The sequence below is a fragment of the Ursus arctos genome, unplaced genomic scaffold (assembly GCF_023065955.2).
Source record: "Ursus arctos isolate Adak ecotype North America unplaced genomic scaffold, UrsArc2.0 scaffold_21, whole genome shotgun sequence".
Taxonomy (NCBI): Eukaryota; Metazoa; Chordata; class Mammalia; order Carnivora; family Ursidae; genus Ursus; species Ursus arctos.
The window spans coordinates 1,751,589-1,771,014 of record NW_026622886.1 but is presented as its reverse complement, the minus strand read 5'-3'; the positions used below and the strand labels follow the sequence as shown (position 1 = coordinate 1,771,014).

General features: G+C 38.4%; 1 protein-coding gene across 2 annotated transcripts in view; it reads left to right on the top strand.

Moving 5' to 3' along the window:
• XPNPEP3 (X-prolyl aminopeptidase 3) overlaps window positions 1-19,426 on the top strand; it is a 68,647-nt gene that overhangs the window by 21,838 nt on the left and 27,383 nt on the right. For both annotated transcript variants that reach the window (XM_026479569.4, XM_026479570.4), the window contains exons 3-4: window positions 5,112-5,519; window positions 7,717-7,919. In XM_026479569.4, coding sequence (XP_026335354.1) covers window positions 5,112-5,519; window positions 7,717-7,919 — 611 coding nt within the window. The remainder of the gene's footprint in view (window positions 1-5,111; window positions 5,520-7,716; window positions 7,920-19,426) is intronic.

Genomic DNA, 19,426 nt, shown 5'->3' with positions numbered 1-19,426 from the left:
CCCATTCTCCAGCTACATAGTAATAGATCAGTTTATAAACTACTTTCTTGCAGACAATACCTAATATTAAACAGAATTCATTTTAGGAACGCTGGTTCAAAATCAGACCATATTAAAATCCTAATCTAGTTATTTTTGGGAAATAATTAAAATACATACCTAAATTGTAGTAAAGACTTGCATCTTTCCATCCATTTTCAGTCTTTGTAAAATTTGCCTCTTTGGGTTTTCTGCTTGGCTGATTAAATATGAAGAACATTTTTCTTATTCTCTTGAGAGGTCCAATCCTGAATGTCCTAGAAGAGCTTTTCCTCTTAGCTGTAGAGTGTCAGAATTGATTGAGACTTTGCTATTTGCAGAGTCCAGATTGTGACATGTAGGCATTTGATTGGTAAAGAAGCTTGTTAGAATAGCCCCTCCAGCCTTAATTGATTCCACATGGTAAAATACTAACTTTGTTCCTTACTGCATTACAATATGACAAAGTTACCAGAATGTCTATTCAAATACAGTTTTATTGGAAGAAATTCAGGCCAGATTGACCATTACAATTGTTAGTTTTATGATCAAAGACCATAACAACTGCCAGGTTTACCTGTAGGGTTAAAGTTCATTACTTTATCACAACTTTGTTATTTCCTCCTTCAAATAAGAAAAGATGTCTTTTTTCCTTGGATAATTTTTTTCATGACCAAAGAGTTCTTTGTTACTTTGGGATTTCAGAAGTTTGGAGGCATTTAGTTAATGATCACTTTACAGCATTGATGATTCGTAAGCTTAGGAAAATGTAGCCAGTGTTTTAAATGTTTCTCACGTGGTCATTTGTATGAAATTGGATTTAGGAGGGAGAGGAATATCTTGAAGGAGGTAAAAGATAGTTTTCCAATCCTGTTTTGATTTCCAAACAATTGTATCTTTTCAGAAGTTACTTTCCAGTATATCTCTGTATATGCTTTGTTATTAATGAGAACAGGAAAGAACACATAAATTAAGGTCATTAAAATTGTGAATTTTCTTATTTCCCAAAATTAAAAAAAAAAAACACAGAGAATGAATTGATTTCTAATTTAGTTTTATTACGTGGACTATAGCTGTGAAGAAACCAAAAGCAAAGCACGGGAAAGGGAGAAAGGAGAAAACAAGAAGGAAAGGTTGGATGATCCACCAATTATAACTAGCCTCTGCTTTTATAAAAGAGTATTTACTCCTTGGGTACATTGGGAAATTTCCAGTGTTGGGTAACAGTGGCAGATTTAACATGAATAATTATCAGAGAGAGAAATAGTTAAGCTTTTCCTGAGCTCTGGTACAAAGTTCAGTATTCTGGCCACGAGCCCTAGAGGACTCTTAGCCAGCTCAATCTGGGGAAGAAAGAAATGCAGTGTGAGCTCTTCTACGACTGACTCTGTTGGCTTCCTTATCTTATTTCTTACCAACTTCATCAATAAAGTATAGATTTTTTTTCTCTTGTAGATAAATAAAAGTTAATATTTTATTAATGGAATGCAAACTATAGAGTTTGCTGGAGAGATAAACTCTACGTAGGTAAAACAACTAGGCTGTTCCAAGGCAATGATAAACAACTGAGTTACATGTACTGAACATGAGTATTAAGAAAATTCAAAGATCTTTGACCCAGCAATGTCTGTCCTGGGACTATCCCATAGAACTAAAAGCACCAGTACATAAGGCATAAAAGTACCAGGATATAAGTACAAAGATGTTTATAAAAGCTGAATAGAGTATACATGCCCACCGGTATAGAAATGGACCAATAAGTTATGATACATCACCCCAAGAAGTATATGGAGACATCAAGCAGAGTGAATCGAAGCTATGTAAGATGACTTGGGAGGGACTTCTATAAGGTGTCACTGTGATAGAAAAGCAAGATACAGAAGAATGTGTAGTATCCCATGTTTGTAAAACACTAGTGACCAAAAAACCCTAAATGCAAGTATATGAGTATTGAGAAAAATAGGAAAGGATACATGCTAGAATACCAGTGTGGGTGAGGTATTCATGTGGGTAAAAGGAAGAAAGGGAAGTGACGAATCAAACAGCAAAGGAAAAGGGGGAAAATATTTATTGAAAGAGTTCAGTATGATGTGATTACATTTATACACAACTGTAGGATATATATATATATATATATATATATATATATATGAAACAATTTCATATATATATATGAAACAATTAACTTAAAAAAATAATTCAGAGGGACAAATCAATATGACCTGGGCTCATCAGGAAAGCCTTTTGAATGAGAGGAGTCTAAAAACAAACATGCATTGAGCCTGAAATCTTGAGAGTGGAGTTGCTATGGAGGGAGAAGAGATTTTGGAAAAGGACACATTGTAAGCAAGGTAATAGGGAAAGAACAGATTGGACCTATGTAAGACATAAGAAGGAATTAATTTCGGAATAATTGGAGAAATGGTAAGAAAAAAGTTGGCTGAAGACCATATATTATGTGATGTGACCAAAGAATCATTAAATACCATGTATTACGTGATTTCATTATATGAAATCTCTACAATAGACAAATCCATAGAGACAGAAAATAGATTAGTGGTTGCCAAGGGCTTGGACAGATTGGGAAGAAATGGGGAGTGACTACTAATCGGCACGGGTTTATTTTGGGAGTGTTGAAATACTCTAAAATTGATTTTTGTAATGTTTGTACAATTCTGTGAATATACCAAAAACCATTATATTGTACATTTAAGTGGGTGGATTGTATGCTATGTAAATAATATCTCAAGCTGTCTTTTAAAAAGTTGACCAGATAAATTGGAGTCACCTGGTAGAGAGGATTAAAATCTACTTAAGAGTTTGAATTTGATCTAATGGACAACAAAGAACCATTGTAGATTATGAGTATGGAACAGACTGCCCGTGATTGCTTTTTTATCCTTTTTCTCTTTATTTGGGATTTTAATTATGAGAGTATATACTCATTGAATTCAGATAATATTAAAAAGCATGTTAAAAAGGGGTACCTGGGTGGCTCAGTGGGTTAAACATCCAACTCTTGGTTTCAGCTCAGGTCATGATCTCAGGGTTGTGAGATCAAGCTCCATGTTGGGCCCTGGACTGGGCGTGGTATCTGCTTAGATTCTCTGTCTCCCTCTCCCTTTGCCCTCTGCCCCCCACTGGTGCATGTTTTCTCTAAATAAATAAAAGCATGTTGAAAAGGAAATCTCAGTCTTAACTCAGTCCCCATAGTTACCACTATAAAATTTGGGATTCCTTTCTTTTTTTTTTTTTTTTTTAAGATTTTGTTTATTTGAGAGAGAGCATGCACGCATGAGCAGGGGGAGGGGCAGAGAGAAAGGAAGAGGCAGACCCCTCACCGAGCAAGGAGCCCAATGCGGGGCTTGATCCCGGAACCCCAGGATCATGACCTGAGCCAAAGGCAGACACCTAACCAACTGAGCCATCCAGGCGCCCCAGAAATTGCGGTTTCTTTCTAATTCTTTTTTCTCTCTCTCCTTTGTTTTTGTTTTTTAATAATTGGGATCATATTATCCATCCTGTACTGTAAATTTTTCATACAGCAGTATTTCATGACTATCTTTCCATACTTGGATATGGAGACTGGCTACTACAGGCAATAAATATAGTAATCCACATCATGAAGTCAATGTAAAGATTAAATGAGTTGATACCTATAAGTAATTAGAATAGTACCAGACACATAAGAAGCATTCAGTAAGCATTAGGTTCTGTTTTACTATTATTATTGCTAAGTGTAGGCTGAGGGATGCAGCTTTCATGAGTGATTGTTTTAGTAGTTCTTTTGTTTTGCTACCTAAAGTGAAAGCACACATAATTTGGATAACAGAAGGGAAACACTCACCCAGTCACCACTGGGCTAGCAACCAGGCAGTCTTCTGGGTACTAATATTGAGAACTGATATGTAATACTTCATAACACAGGTTCCTAATATGAGTTTTGTGAGTGGGTGTAAGTGAATCAGACACTCTTGAAATTATATGTCAAAAGTTTGTAGTTTAGTAGATAAAGTTTAGTAAACAATGAATCTATAGCTTTATTTATTTTTTAAGATTTATTTATTTATTTCTTAAGATTTATTTATTTGAGAAAAGAGTGCTTGTGCCTGAGCAAGAGGAGGGGCAGAGGGAGAGGGAGAGAAGCAGACTCCCTGCCAAGCACGGAGCCCCACCCTGAGCTCCGTCCCATGACCCTGAGGTCATGATCTAAGCCAAAATCAAGAGTCAGAAGCTTAAGCAACTGAGCCATAGCTTCTAAAGATTCTCTAGGGAGTCTTCATTCCTTAAGAACCACATTCTTTATCAAGTTTGCTTCTCATGACAGCCCCAAGAAGTAGATAATATTATTAGAGTTTTTTGAAAGTACAAAGATGGCCCCACTTGGAAAATACAAAGATTTTCGCTCAGGGAGGGAACCCTGAAGGAGGTTATGTGTACCCAGCTCTACTGTTAATACAAAGTAGAGAGTGAAAAGTCTTATTAGAAAGGTATTATTATGCATTGGAAATTCAGAAAGAAAAATTTATTTTAGCTCTTGAAATTGGGGGAAGCTCTTTGGCCTTAAACTCTATTATGTTAAAAACCATACATCATTTAACAAATATTTATCAAATGCCCACTATATTCCAGTTGTTATTCTAGGCTCTGGGAATGTAACATTTAACAGACAAAAATCTGTGTCCTCATGGAGCTTACATTCTTTCAGGAAAGTCATACACGGATAATGTCATCTTTCTCACCTTTTATGTTGATACTTCAGGTCAGCCTTAATTATATGCCTAACAATGCCTTCCACATAATAATGTTCAATAAATATTTGATTGAATGAGTAAAAGAATGAAAGAGCTCATAAGGGGTCATGATCCCAGTTTTCTAGCAGGACCACATTTAACTATCATTTCTTCCAATCTTTTTGCCGTGGAATAGAGAATTTGAAACCTGGGTCATCTCCTTAATTCCCCATGTGCTATGAGGAGATTTGGCATAAATTGAAGAAGTGAACTTGGTTGTCTCCATCTAATAGTAAGCTACCTTAGAAGTACTTTGGCACTATGTAAATGCAAAACATCACTGTTATTTGTCATTTCTAGGAGAGGTGACGCCAGGACTATCTCAAGTGGAATATGCGCTTCGCAGGCACAAACTAATGTCTCTGATCCACAAGGAAACACAGGGACAGAGTGGGACAGACCAGACAGTGGTTCTGCTGTCCAATCCTACATACTACATGAGCAATGATATCCCCTATACTTTCCATCAGGACAACAATTTCCTGTACCTCTGTGGATTCCAAGAGCCCGATAGCATTCTGGTCCTTCAAAGCCTCCCTGGCAAGCAGTTACCAGCACATAAGGCCATGCTTTTTGTGCCTCGGAGAGACCCTAGTCGAGAACTTTGGGATGGCCCACGGTCTGGCACAGATGGAGCAATCGCTTTAACAGGAGTGGACGAAGCCTATACACTGGAAGAATTTCAACATCTAGTACCAAAATTGAAAGGTAACAAATGGGAGCAGAAGTCAGATCACAGGCCAGATTTGGGATTAAGACCTTCCTTGCCTATTTAGGCAAAGTTCTTCATTTTCTAAAATGATTATCGTAGCAGCATTTTCTTGAGCACCGTGAAAGGATCATAAATCTTTTCCACAAGACTTAAAGTAGAGAATGAGCGTGGGTCACTCTTCAAGATTACTGACCAGTCCATTGACCTCTGACCACTGCTTATTACTTCTGCCAACTCTTCAAAAAGAAACAGTTTTCTCAAAGAATGATCAGTGCATCACCAGCATCAGAATTGGCACATTAGAAATACAAGTACATAATAAATAATTGGAAATATAAAATCTTAGGGCTCCCACTCCATACCTACTAGATCAAAATCTGACTTTAAACAGGATTCTCTGGTGATTCATACAGTACACAACTGAGTCCATGCCCCTCAAAATAGTCATTTTCTCTACAGTTATTCTGGTAAAATTATAATCACTCATAATGTTTTAGGATTCCTTTTCTGGAACTTTTCAGAACCTACACTACATTATAAACTCTCTTTAGTGATTCTTGTAAATCTACAGCTCTGGGAAGCATTTTATTTTTTGAAGTGTCCAAAAGTCACTTAGAGCCAAATTTGGTAAATAAGATAGCTGATCAAGTTGGAAAGTACTAATTTTAGACAAAATATGTATGGTTGTAAAATTATAGTCTGTTTTTCTTATATGGTTTATAAACCATTTCTGAAGTCAGAATTCTCTAAAAGGGAATTCCAAAATTGTTTCCAATGATCACAGAATTTATTGGACTTGTTTCCTGCAAAGGCTCCTTTGAAAGAAAATACTCATTTGAATACGCAAGTTCTAATATGTTTGAATTGTTTTCATTGCTTTATGCACATATTCTTTATTTTACAGAGATAATCACTTAGCTAAATTAGTGACACTTTTTTATATCTTCAAAGTCTCCATAAATGTAGGACACAGAATCATTTTCGTTTTAGCTTTTTTTTTAATTAGTTGCTAGCTGTCCTCTTCGACAGTGTAATTTCATCAACCCAATATTGTTAAATAAAACCTTAGACCAAATGTATTTCTCAAAAGAACTTCTCATTATTATTCTTAACGTTAGTAGTTTACTAGATAAAAGTAGTACGCAAAGGAAAAGATTCATGAAATCATATTTATTTAAAAGTTTAAAAACCCAAAAAAGTTGGGCAATGATTTCATACACTAAGAACAGGTAGTAGAGGTGGTTTTACTGTTTTGAAAGTACAATTAAATTTCTATTAAAAATAAGATTAGCGTTTGACATGTAATATACACTTAAAATCATTTTTATTTTAAAATGAAAATATTTAGGAGATTGTATCACTAATATATAACCATCAAAATTTTAGGATTTCTCCTCTTCTGTCCCAAATACTTTGTATAAAACATACAACCCTTCAGATTCCAGTTGTTGGGAATGATGCTCTTAGGCCGCATCAGGAAAAAAGAAAGGGATGGATGGAGACCTGGTGTAAGTGGGAGCATTTTCATCATGGGCCTTCACATCTTATGTCTCAGGCATATATAGACCAATTCCTTGGGTCTCTAGAGTTAAAAGGAGAATGTGGTTGTCTAATGAGAATATATGGCAGGTGGGAAAGGAAAGGCTTCCTGGATAAGTGTGGGTTAGCACACATTATCCACTAGAGTGTTTCCATAGCCATGAAGAATTGCTCCTAAGTGGGATAATAACCTCCTTTCACGAACACTGAGATTGGAAAGGAAGAGAATACTTTTAACCAGGAGGTCAAGATGTGAGTATTTTTTTCTGTCCTCTTATGTTCAGTTATTCAACAGTGCCTCTAGCTCAGTTACAGTGTGGAGTTCTTTAATGTTTAATAAATAATGAATGAAATCAGAGCTGGAGAAAAAGCTTTAGTCCCATCTACCATCTTTATAAGGAACCTTGAAGTTTGGGGGCAGAAAAGCTGTATATTCGGTGTCAGAATATATTGCCATTTGCAGGGAATAGCCTTTTCAATACTACATAATCAAACCCTTCAGTTGCTTCAGTCCTGAGAGAGTTTTTGCTAAACCCTTCAGAGTTATATGTCACAAGTTTTATAGTTTTGACTCTAGTTCAAGTCACTATGACAGTTGATATTTCTTGTTGCTGTTAGTTTTAGTTAAATTTTTTTTTTCCTGCTCATTTTAAGATGAGACCAATATGGTCTGGTATGACTGGATGAGGCCCTCTCACGCACAGCTTCACTCTGACTACATGCAGCATCTGACTGAGGTCAAAGCCAGGAGCAAGAATAAAGTTCGCGCTGTCCAGCAGCTGGTACAGCGCCTCCGGCTGATCAAATCTCCTGCAGAAATTGAACGAATGAAGATTGCTGGGAAGCTAACATCACAGGTATGGTTCCTATTGAAAAAGTTTTTCCAAATTAAAAAAATCTAAGTTCTTAGGGCTTGGTGGGCACCTTGAGATACCCAATGCAGTAATCGTAGATGAGCATCTACTTTCTACTTCAGTGTTTAGTGAACATGTCTAGAGACTTGCTCAATACCTCGCAAGGCAAGATAAATTCTTGTGTCTTTCACCCATGATCTTAGTTGTTTCTCCTTGGAACAACATAAATGAATTCATTGTATTTCTTTCCTTATAATAACTACAATTATAGTGGCAGTTAAACACAGTTTGATTGCTAAAGAAGACTCGGTACCCAAAATGACAGTGCTTACAAAGCTATAATTTATTATACGAAAGGGGTATAGTACAGCAACAGCATTAAAGTAAGAATATCTGTCACAGTCAGTGGTTGTCTCACAGAAGGGTCCAGAGAAGCCAGGCGCAGGCTCTCGTTGTCCTTCCTCAGTCAGGGCCGGGCAGTATGCATTTTCCTCTCATCGATAAAGAACCACAGATGTACACACAGAACACCTTGGAACCAAAATGGAATCTCAGCTAGGGACTTCTGCAGCTTTGGTCTTATTGGCTTATTCCTGCCGCACAGCAGCAGAGAGACCAAGTACAAACCATTCATCTCACTGTTAGCAGTATTCAGAAGCTGGTACAAACTGCCTCAAAATTCCTTGTAACACTTTTCATTAATTGTGGTAAAATATATATAACCTAAAATTTGCCACGTTAGCCATTTTTTTTTTAAAGATTTTATTTATTTATTCGACAGAGATAGAGACAGCCAGCGAGAGAGGGAACACAAGCAGGGGGAGTGGGAGAGGAAGAAGCAGGCTCACAGCAGAGGAGCCTGATGTGGGGCTCGATCCCAGAACTCCGGGATCACGCCCTGAGCCGAAGGCAGACGCTTAACCGCTGCGCCACCCAGGCGCCCCCACTTTAGCCATTTTTAAGTGTACAGTTCAGTGGCGTTAAATACATTCCCATTGTTGTGCAACCACCCCTACTATATATCTCCAGAACTTTTTTATGCTCCCATGTTGAAACTCTGTACTCATTAGACAATAACTTCCCATTTCTCCTTCCTCTAGCCTCTGCTAACCACCATTTTATTTTCTGAGTCTATAATTTGACTGCTTTAGGCACCTCATATAAGTGGAGTCATACAATATTTGTTACTTTATTTCTGACTTACTTCATCAAGCAAAATGTCTCCAGGATTTAACCATGCTGTGGTATATATAAGAATTTCCCTTCTTTTTAAGGCTGAATAATATGCCATTTTATGTATATGCAACATTTTGTTTATCTGTTCATGTGTTGGTGGACATTTGGGTTGTTTCTGTCTTTAGGTATTATGAATAAATCTGCTATGCACGTTCTGCTTTTCGAACCCCTACTTTCATTTCTTTTGGATATATACCCAGAAGTAGAACTAGTAGATAAATGGTAATTCTATGTTCAATATTGTGAGGAACCACCATACTGTTTTTCATAGGACCCGTACCATTTTACATTGCCACTGGCAATGGACAAGGGTTGCAATTTTTCCACATCCATGCTAAAGCTTGATTTCTGTTTTTTGATAGTAGCCATTCTAGCGTATGAAAGAGTATCTGTCTGTGGTTTTGATTTGCATTTTCCCAATGGTTAGTGATGTTGAGTATCTTTTCATGTGTTTGTTGCCCTCGCAACACTTTTAATAACTATGTTTCATGCTATGCCTTTACCGAAGTCAGTGCCATGCAGGAATTTAGCAAAACAGCTCAAGCTAATTTCAGGAATTAACCCACACAGAGCAGTCCACCCCCATAACCCATTGTCAAGTCTTCTTTCTAATAAAACAGTAATCCTTAGTGTGATATCATTTACTTGCCCTACAATATCTCATAATCAGATAAGATAATAAAAATGTACATGCAGAATCCAGACATTTACAGTATCCATGTGGGGTTAGTGTGGATTTAAACAGATAGCCGAAACATCCATTTACATTTTCCCATGTTTTTGTAACTATACAGTTCTTTTGCTTCTTGGATCTGTAAGTGTCTGCTCCTTATGGTATACATCTGCTGAGTTATTGACCTATCATTAATCAGCTCTAAATATTTCTCAGACCAGTTCTCCTCTGTAGGGATTATGTCCTGAGATACCTTTAATTCAATCTCCCACTACATTTGATCATTAATATCAGTATTATCCTAAGTTTATTAGTATCTACAATATTAATTTTACTTATGCCTCCATATTATACCATATGCAGTACCATTGTAGTTGCAGTATAAATCAGAAACTTTTGGTACAGGGGTGCCTGGGTGGCTTAGTTGGTTAAGCATCTGACTCTTGGTTTTGGCTCAGGTCATGATCTCAGTGTTGTGAGATTGAGTTCTGCTAAGGTTTTCTCTCTCTTCTCTGCCCCTTCTCTCCCACTCTTGTGTGCATGTGCACATTCTCTCTCTCTCAAAATCATGGCGTAATTTTTTTTTTAAGATTCTATTTATTTGAGGGGTGCCTGGGTGGCTCAGTCGTTAAGCGTCTGCCTTCGGCTCAGGTTATGATCCCAGGGGCCTGGATCGAGCCCCGCATCGGGCTCCCTGCTCAGCAGGAAGCCTGCTTCTCCCTCTCCCACTCCCCGTGCTTGTTCCCTCTCTCTTTGTCTCTCTCTCTGTCAAATAAATAAATAAAATCTTAAAAAAAAAGATTTTATTTATTAGAGAGAGAGCATGAGCGGGGGATGGGGGTGACGGTGGCACAGAGGGAGAGGGAGAAACAGACCCCAGCTGAGCAGAGCTCAGCGGAGTTGGGGAGGACAAAATAATTACACCATGATGGGGTGCCTGGGTGGCTCAGTAAGCTGAGCATCTGACTTCTGATCAGGTTGTGATCTCGGGGTCCTGGGATCGATCTCAGCAGGGAGCCTGCTTCTCCCTCTCTCTCTGCCCCTCCCCCCACTCATGCTCAGTCTCTCAAATAAATAAATAAAATCTTTAAACACACACACACACACACACAAATATGCCTGGGTGGCACCATCTGTTGAGCATCTGACTCTCGGTTTCAGCTAGGGTCCTGATCTCATGGGTCGTTAGCTCAAGCTCTGTGCTCCTCGGGGAGTCAGCTGGCAGGATTCTCTCCCTCTGCTGCCCCTCTCCCCCATATGCACTCTCGCGCGCTCTCTCTCTCTCTCTCCAAATAAATAAATAAATCTTTAAAAAACAAAAAAAAAACAAATCTGCCTGACCATACTCCTAAGCAGGTCCTAATTCCACTAAAGCTCTCTTACTTCAAGTGGGCCAATAGCAGGCATGTTGTCATTGAGTACTAACTGCCTTTGTACAATTAGGAAATACATTTGGTACTTCAAAAATGTTAATTCCCCCAGGCTTAGATCACATGAGTAGTAGCCGCTCCTAATAGACTTTGGTTTGAGTGTTCCATAGCACTTCCCACAACCAAATTTCAGAATTCTCAGGAATGTGGGCCCACCAAATTAAACCTTGTTCTTATCCTTTATCAGTGATCCAAATGTCCCAATTTTTCCTCCCCCTTGTGCCTATTAACCCACAAAAACAGGGCAAATAGCTATTTTTTCACATAACATTATTTTGACAAAAGAGATATGCAGTAGATAACATTCTGCCACCATATTCTGGTGTATTTTTATTTATTTTAAGATTTTATTTATCTGAGAAAGAGAGAGGAAAGGGGGGAGCATGTGGCAGAGGGAAAGGGAGAAGCAGACTCCCTGCTGAGCAGGAAGCCCCACTCGGGGTTCGTCTCTGGACTCTTGAGATCATGACCCGAACCAAAGGCAGAGGCTTAACCAACTGAGCCACCCAGGTGCCTCTCTGGTACCTTTTTTAAACCGTCATCATGATTAATGGCACATGATGTTCTTTTAGATTATTAGTCAATGTTTTTCAAATTCATCCCGCTAAACATTTTCCACAGGTTGCTTCCTAGCACAACTCCTCTATAATAGACCCATCTTGTGACATGAGAATCAAAAACCATTTGCATTGTTGACAGAGCTCCCACTTATTTCTTCATCCATTTGGAGGATGTATGTCACTCTGGGAAGTGTATTTGTTAGGTTAGGTATTGTTTAGCTCTCTTTCTGGCTCTTCAGAAAAGGAGACTCCGTCAGAGTCCTTTGCCCCAACAGGCTTCTGAATCAGAGCTAAGAGAAAATACTATTCTCTTGCTTTAAGCATCTCTTTAGGCACCAAAATTATGTTAGATTTTCCCTTTTGTGGCACTTATTTATTGGCTCACTTCCTGGCCTTTCTTCCTTCTTTCATCCCTAATTTTAACCCATACCTTTCCCCCTGAAGCAGAATTTTCTGGTTAGTCTATTTCCAATAGTAGGGGGACAGATTGGATAAGTACAGAAAAATGGGACTGTACCATTGGCAACCAAGGCTTTTTTTTTTTTTTTTTTTTTTTTTTTTTTTTAGCTTGGGGGCCAGTGGTCTATGTCATTGTTTTGTGCATTCCTGCCTGGCTTGAGTTTCTCCATACCCATTCATTTCATGGACCTTCGTTGCCATTTCAAGAGAATGAATTAGGCCATCAATTTATTGATTGCAGTTATCTTCAAACCCTGGCATTGGGTTTCTCTGGTAAGCATCATTATGGCCTGCTTTGATTTGCCCTCAGAAATTTCCATAGAGATTTCCAAAGAGCAGTGGCCCCTACGTGTGGGGATCTTTTACTATCCAGTTACTTATGGCGCACTTATTAGACCAATTGCAAGGCAAGTGGCAACAGCCTAGGATCAGTATTTACCCGAATAGCAAGACTTTTATTTGTATCTAGTTCTATCACAGGTAAGAACACGGCTTACAATTCAGCTCAGTGGACCAACTTGTTATTACCTTCTTCCATGAGGATTTTACCTTCTGCTGGACTCAGAGCACCTGCTTCCCATACAGAATTACTCTCAATTCTGGGGGCGCCTGGGTGGCTCAGTCGTTAAGTGTCTGCCTTCGGTTCAGGGCGTGATCCCAGGGTCCTGGGATCGAGCCCCTCATCAGGCTCCCTGCTCCACTGGGAGCCTGCTTCTTCCTCTCCCACTCCCCCTGCTGTGTTCCCTCTCTCGCTGGCTGTCTCTCTGTCAAATAAATAAATAAAATCTTAAAAAATAATAATAATAATAAAAAAATAAAAAGAATTACTCTCAATTCTGAAACTGCCACCTGTGAACCAGACCAATTACCTGGCATCCTTGGGCAGTTGGTTGAAAGAAGAGACCCAAGGAAAAAAGGCTCATAAATATAAGTCTGTCCCATCCCTTGGTAGCATGCTTTATATAGTGCATTTCCATTTTATGATGAAACTTTTTTGGGCATCGCCCTTCTTACTGGAATGTTTTTCTGACATCAGCAATGATATGTATTTCAGGTTTTAATTTGCTCTTACAAATCTTTTAGTTATTGGGGCAATCTCAGCAAATGCCCCAAAATAAATCAGCAACTGGTTTTCAAAAGACATAGAGTGGAAAGCACCATCTAATAATGTCTTAACACCAAAGCCAGAGGTCATCTTGGAGTAGCAATTGTGGCTTTTGCTGGAAATTCCAGTTGGTATGAGTGCAGTGGCTGACACTTTCTAGTATCATTTCAGTGTTAGGATCATATGGTTCTAACATGATAGCGTAAGCCATAGCCTTCTGCAGTTCTAAGAAGGCTTTTTTTGTTAAGGCCCCTAATCAAGTAAGGCCTTTTTCATTGTGATTTTATGAATTGGGCCAAGAACATCCCTAAGTGAAGTATGGTTTCTCTAAAAACCAAATATGCACAGTAGGTGTTGTTGAACCTCTTTAATCTGAGGGTCAGGGACTGATAACAATTTATTCCTAGTGATATGTGATACGTCACAGATTGCTCCAACCCATGTAATCTCCCAAAATTACATAGTCTGTGTGGAGCCCTGGATTTCTAGCAAGGTTAACCAGTTATCCCCAGTCAGTCATATGATTTATGACCCTAAGAAAGTTGCTTTTAACTTGATCTGCAGTTTCAGATGAAAATAATAATACCAGGGCACCTGGGTGACTCAGTCCATTAAGCATCTGACTCTTGATCTCAGCTCAGGTCTTGATCTCCTGGTTGTGAATTCAAGCCCCACATTGGGATCCACACTTGGCATGGAGTCTATTTTAAAAAATAAAGGGAAAATAAAAAGAAAAAAATAATACCATCAATATATTGTATTGTCCAGCTATATTAGATCTCAGTCCTGCCTCATCAGATAGTGAGTGACAATATTCGGAAGAGTTTTAGTATTTTTGAGGTAGTACTGTATATTGTAAACCAGTGCACATGAATGCTAATCATCGTGGGCTCTCACTGGTGATTGATAATGAGAAAATGCATTAGCCAGATCAGTAGAGAATACCAGCCACCGTTGGCTTATATGAGTTGAATAGTCTGGACTGTACTGGAGACAGCTGAGGTTCTTCAGGGTATGGTTTTATTGAGCCCCCTGTAGTCTACTGTTTGTGACCTGATTCATCAGTCTTCCTTATTGGCCACACTGGCCTATTACAGTGAGTTTGTGGACACTAATATGCTTGTATCTGACATTTCTTTATTTAGGATAGTAATTTCTTATTGCCTTCCAGATATCCAATGATGTTTCACATTTACTAGTTGAATTGGCTTAGGTTAATTCTAAAGGCTCCCATGTTGCATGTCCTATGAGTACTGGATGAAGGAGGACCCAAGTTACTCCTTTTTTCTTATTATCCAGTAGGGGGAGGAATTTTTATTCAAACATTATATTCCTATCAATTATACAGTCAGGTTAGGGAGACATTACAGTATCCTTTTTTTAAATCATACATTCCAGCTTCTAAACAGACTTTAATTTTTATTCTTTCCACGGTAGCATCCCCACATTCCCTTGAATTAATTCTGTCATCCCTAAGGGGTTCATTTGCAGCCCTAGGCAGTGCTACATACTGTGTTCCTGTATTTAGTAGATCTAAAAGAGTTTCTTCTCCACATGCAGCCATTCACTCACACATTTGTTAAAATGTCCTGAGTTCCCTGCCGGAGATGACCTGGCATGATATGAAGTATAGCAATCTTCTTTTTCCATTATCTTTATATTGAAAGCCTGTATTTTGACATCTGATGATAGTGGCTTATTGGAATCTTTTTCTTTTAAAATTCCTCTAAACTCAGATAAATTGAGTTTATCTGCCTTGGGATTTTTATACTCTGAGAAGTTTGAGGACAGGCAGTTTGCCAATTCTCTGCCTTACTGTAAAATTATCAAAGCTTGGCACTCTTCAATTTCTGCCTTTTTATTTCATTTTTAATTAAACATAAAAAACTGAATTGTTTTAGGATCTGAATTGTTGCCCCCTTTCTTATTTTCTTTCCATTTGCTATTTTTTTTAATGATTTTTTATTATATTATGTTAGTCACCATACAGTACATCCCCGGTTTCCAATGTAAAGCTCGATGATCCATTTGCTATTTTTTGTTGTAAAATTTATATAACATAAAATTTACTATTTTATCCATTTTTAAGTGTACAACTCAGTGGCATTAAGTACATTCACATTGTTGTATAACCAGCACCATTATCTATTTCCAGAACTTTTTCATCATCCCAAATAGAAACTCTGTAGCCATTAGACAATAACTCCCATTTCTCCTCCCTCCAGCCCCTGGTAACCTCAAACCTACGGTGAAACTTGCCTAGTAGAATCATACAACTTTTATCTGTTTTTTCTTGTGTTGCCTATGCTTTTAGTGTCATTAAAAAAAAAAAAAAAACTATTGCCAAATCCAAGGTCATGAAGCTTTCCCCCTATATTTTCCTCTAAGAGTTTTATAGTTTTAGTTCTCATATTTTGGTCCTTGATCCATTTTTTAAGTTAATTTTTGTATGTATTTCTTAGCAGAAACATATGGGTAAATCTTCATGACCTTGGATTTGGCAATGGATTCTTAGATACAACACGAAAAGCAGTAGTAACAACAACAACAACAAAAATAGATAAATTGGACTTTATCAAAATTGAAAACTTTTGTGCATCAAAAGACATTAGCAAGGGAGTAAAAAGATAACTTATGAACTAGAGAAATATTTGCAAATCTATATTGGGTAACAATCTAATATCCAGAATATATAAAGAACCCTTACAACTCAACAACAAAAAGACAAAGGTCCAATTTTATTCTTTTGCATGTCCTCTTTCTTACTGGATTTTATTTCTCCTGTGAAGTCCTAAACTTATTATCTTTTTATTATCCATAGGAGGAAGTTGGGATTAAAGATCTGAAACTATCTTTTTACATCCTCCTGGGGTCCAACAACAAAGTCATATATGAAATCCTTTATTACAGTGTCAGTCATAACCTGAGTAAGGAGCATCCCAAAAAGGTGTTCTTTTCCTTCATCAGGTAGCTGGTGCAGTACTACTTGTATCCATAGCATTTATGCAGCTTCAGGAGGCAGTGATCATTTATATAACAAGGGAGAGGCAGGGCAATTGCCCTTCTATGTTGAACCCCTCCCTTAATCCATTCTAGTAAACTAGGGATTGTCATGTGAACCACAGTGAGCCCTAACATTTCCCTACCCTCAGCAGTGTTTAAAGCCAGAGATACTGCTCCTTGATCTAAAATTCTCAGGAGCCATTTTTAAAAAGAATTCATCAGGTTGTTGTATCTAAATCTGCAAAATGGCTCATTTCCTTCACTGACTAGTCCCTTTCATGATCTTTTGTCCTCCATCATCAGTTTGCCTTACTTGAATTAGTTGTAGTGTGTCTCACAGCTGATTTTTCAAATAGTAAAGTGGCCTGGGTTCCTTTGGTTGGAGCGCCACCTGCTGGCCACGAAGGTGAAACTCTTCTGAAGAGTCAGCTTGCTTTCAGTAAAGCAGCAAACACCCCCGAGTTTTTAACAGAACTGCCATTGATTTGCAATTCCCTTCCGGTCTATTTTGCTAGCTGCTAAAGTTCAGGTTTTACCATTTCCTGATTCCACTGATTTCAAAGCCAGTGCTAATTCAGACCAATGATGGCTTGGCAGTCACCCAAGGTCATAGTAGCATTTTCATCCTCTTTATCAGAATCATTCTTTTTCTTTCAAAATAATACTTTAACTATATGTTTAATTAAAAATAATTCAGATATGCTAGAACAACTGGATATTCACATGCAAAAGAATGATGTTGGATCCCTACCTCACACCATATACAAAAATTCACTCAAAATGGATCAAAGACCTAAACTTAAGAGATAAAACTATAAAATTCTTAGCAGAAACATAGAGGTGAATCTTCATGACCTTGAATTTGGCAATGGATTCTTATATCACACCAAAATAAGCAACACAAGAAAAACAGATGAATTGGACTTCATCAAAATTGAAAACTTCTGTCCGTCAATCAAATAACACTATCAAAAAAATGAAAGACAATCTACAGAATAGGAGAAATATTTGCAAGCCATATATACAATAAAGGTCTAGTGTCTAGAATATGTAAAGAACTCCTGCAACTCAAAAACAGAAAGACAACCCAGTGTAAAAATGGGTAGAGAGAGCACCTGGGTGGCTCAATCAGTTAAACATCTGCCTTTGGCTCAGGTCATGATCCAAGTCAGGCTCCCTGCTGTGCGACGAATCTGCTTCTCCCTCTCCCTCTGCCGTTCCCTACCAGTCGTGCTCGTGTGCACATGTGCTTTCTCTCTCAAATAAATAATTTTTTTTAAATGGGCATTTTCCCAAAGAAGATATATAAATGACCAATAAGCACATGACAGGATGCTTAACATCAGTAGCTGTTAGGAAAATGCAAATCAAAACCAAAATGAGATCACTTCATACCCAGTGAGATGACTATAATTTAAAAACAAAACACACAGGAGGGGGAGATGTTGGTGGAATAGGAGAACCCTAGGCTCACTTCATCCCATAAATACAACTAGATAACTATTCAGTCATCCCGAGTACCCCAGAAATTGATCTGAAGACTGGCAGGACAAACTCTACAACTAAAGGTAGGGAAGAAGCCACATTGAAGAAGGTAGGAGGTGCAGAGACATGGCTTGGGAGAGAATTGGATTGTGGCCGCTGTGGTGGGGAGGGAGCCACAGTCCCAGTGAAGGGCAAGAAACAAATTAGCGCGCAAGGGAGCGCATGGGGAAAACAAATCCCCATTGCAATTGGCTTGGAAAAGGAGGGGGCCCGGATTTTGTGAGTTCTTGCAACCAGCAGGGCTTAAAGCCTGGAGTTTGAAAGGTTAGCATGCTTGGCTCTGAGAGAGCTCAGAGGACATTGGGGCTATTCTTGGAAAAAAGGCGGAAGAGCACCTGGGACACACACTGGGGGTGGGGGCATTAGTTGCTCATCTCAGAGCATGTTCCAGAGAGGCAGCAATCATGGGGAGATTCATTCCTCTGGGAACAAAGGAACTGGCAGGCTCCATTCCTCTCCCCCACCCTTCAGCATAAGCACAGGTCTACCTGTGAGAATTACCACAGCGTCAACACTTGCTACTTAACGTGCTTATGTCAAGCCTGTGTCAGGCTCCACACTGGACATGGAACTGCTTAAGATTCTCTCTCTCTCCCTCTGCCTCCTCCCCACCCCCGCTCATACGCATGTATGCCCTTCTTTAAAAAAAATAGACCCCCTGAGGCAAGGGAAACAAAAGCAAAAATAAATTATTGGGACCACATCAAAATAAAAAGCTTCTGCACAGCGAAGGAAACAATTAACAAAACTAAAAGGCAACCTACAAAATGGGAGAAGGTATTTGCAAATGACATATTATAACATAGCTAATAAAGAGTCAGTATCCAAAATATATAAAGAACTTATACAACTCAACACCCAAAAAACAATCTGACTTTTATAAAGGGCAGAATACATTTCTCCAAAGAAGACATACAGATGGCAAGACGCATGAAAAGATGCTCATCATCACTTATCATCAGGGAAATGCAAATCAAACCACAATGAGATATCACCTTACACCTGTCCGAATGGCTAAAATCAAAAATACAAGAAACAACAAGTATTGGCGAGGATGTTGAGAAAAAGGAATCCTCTTGCACTGTTGGTAGAAATGCAAACTGGTGCAGCCATTCTGGAAAACAGTAGAGAGTTTCCTCAAAAAGTTAAAAATAGAACTGCCCTATGATTCAGTAATTGTGCTACTGGCTATTTACCCAAAGAATACAAGAACACTAATTCAAAGGGATATGTGCACCCCTGTGCTTATAGCCACATTATTTACAGTATTTGAGATATGGAAGCAGCCCAAGTGCCCATCGATTGATGAATGGATAAAGAAGAGTGGGATGGATGGATGGATAGGTAGGTAGATAGATAGATAGGAACATTAGCCATTAAAAAGGTGAAATCTTGCCATTTGCAACAACATGGATGGAGCTAGAGGGTATATTGCTAAGTAAAATAAGAGAAAGACAGATACCATATAATTTCACCCATATGTGGAATTTAAGAAACAA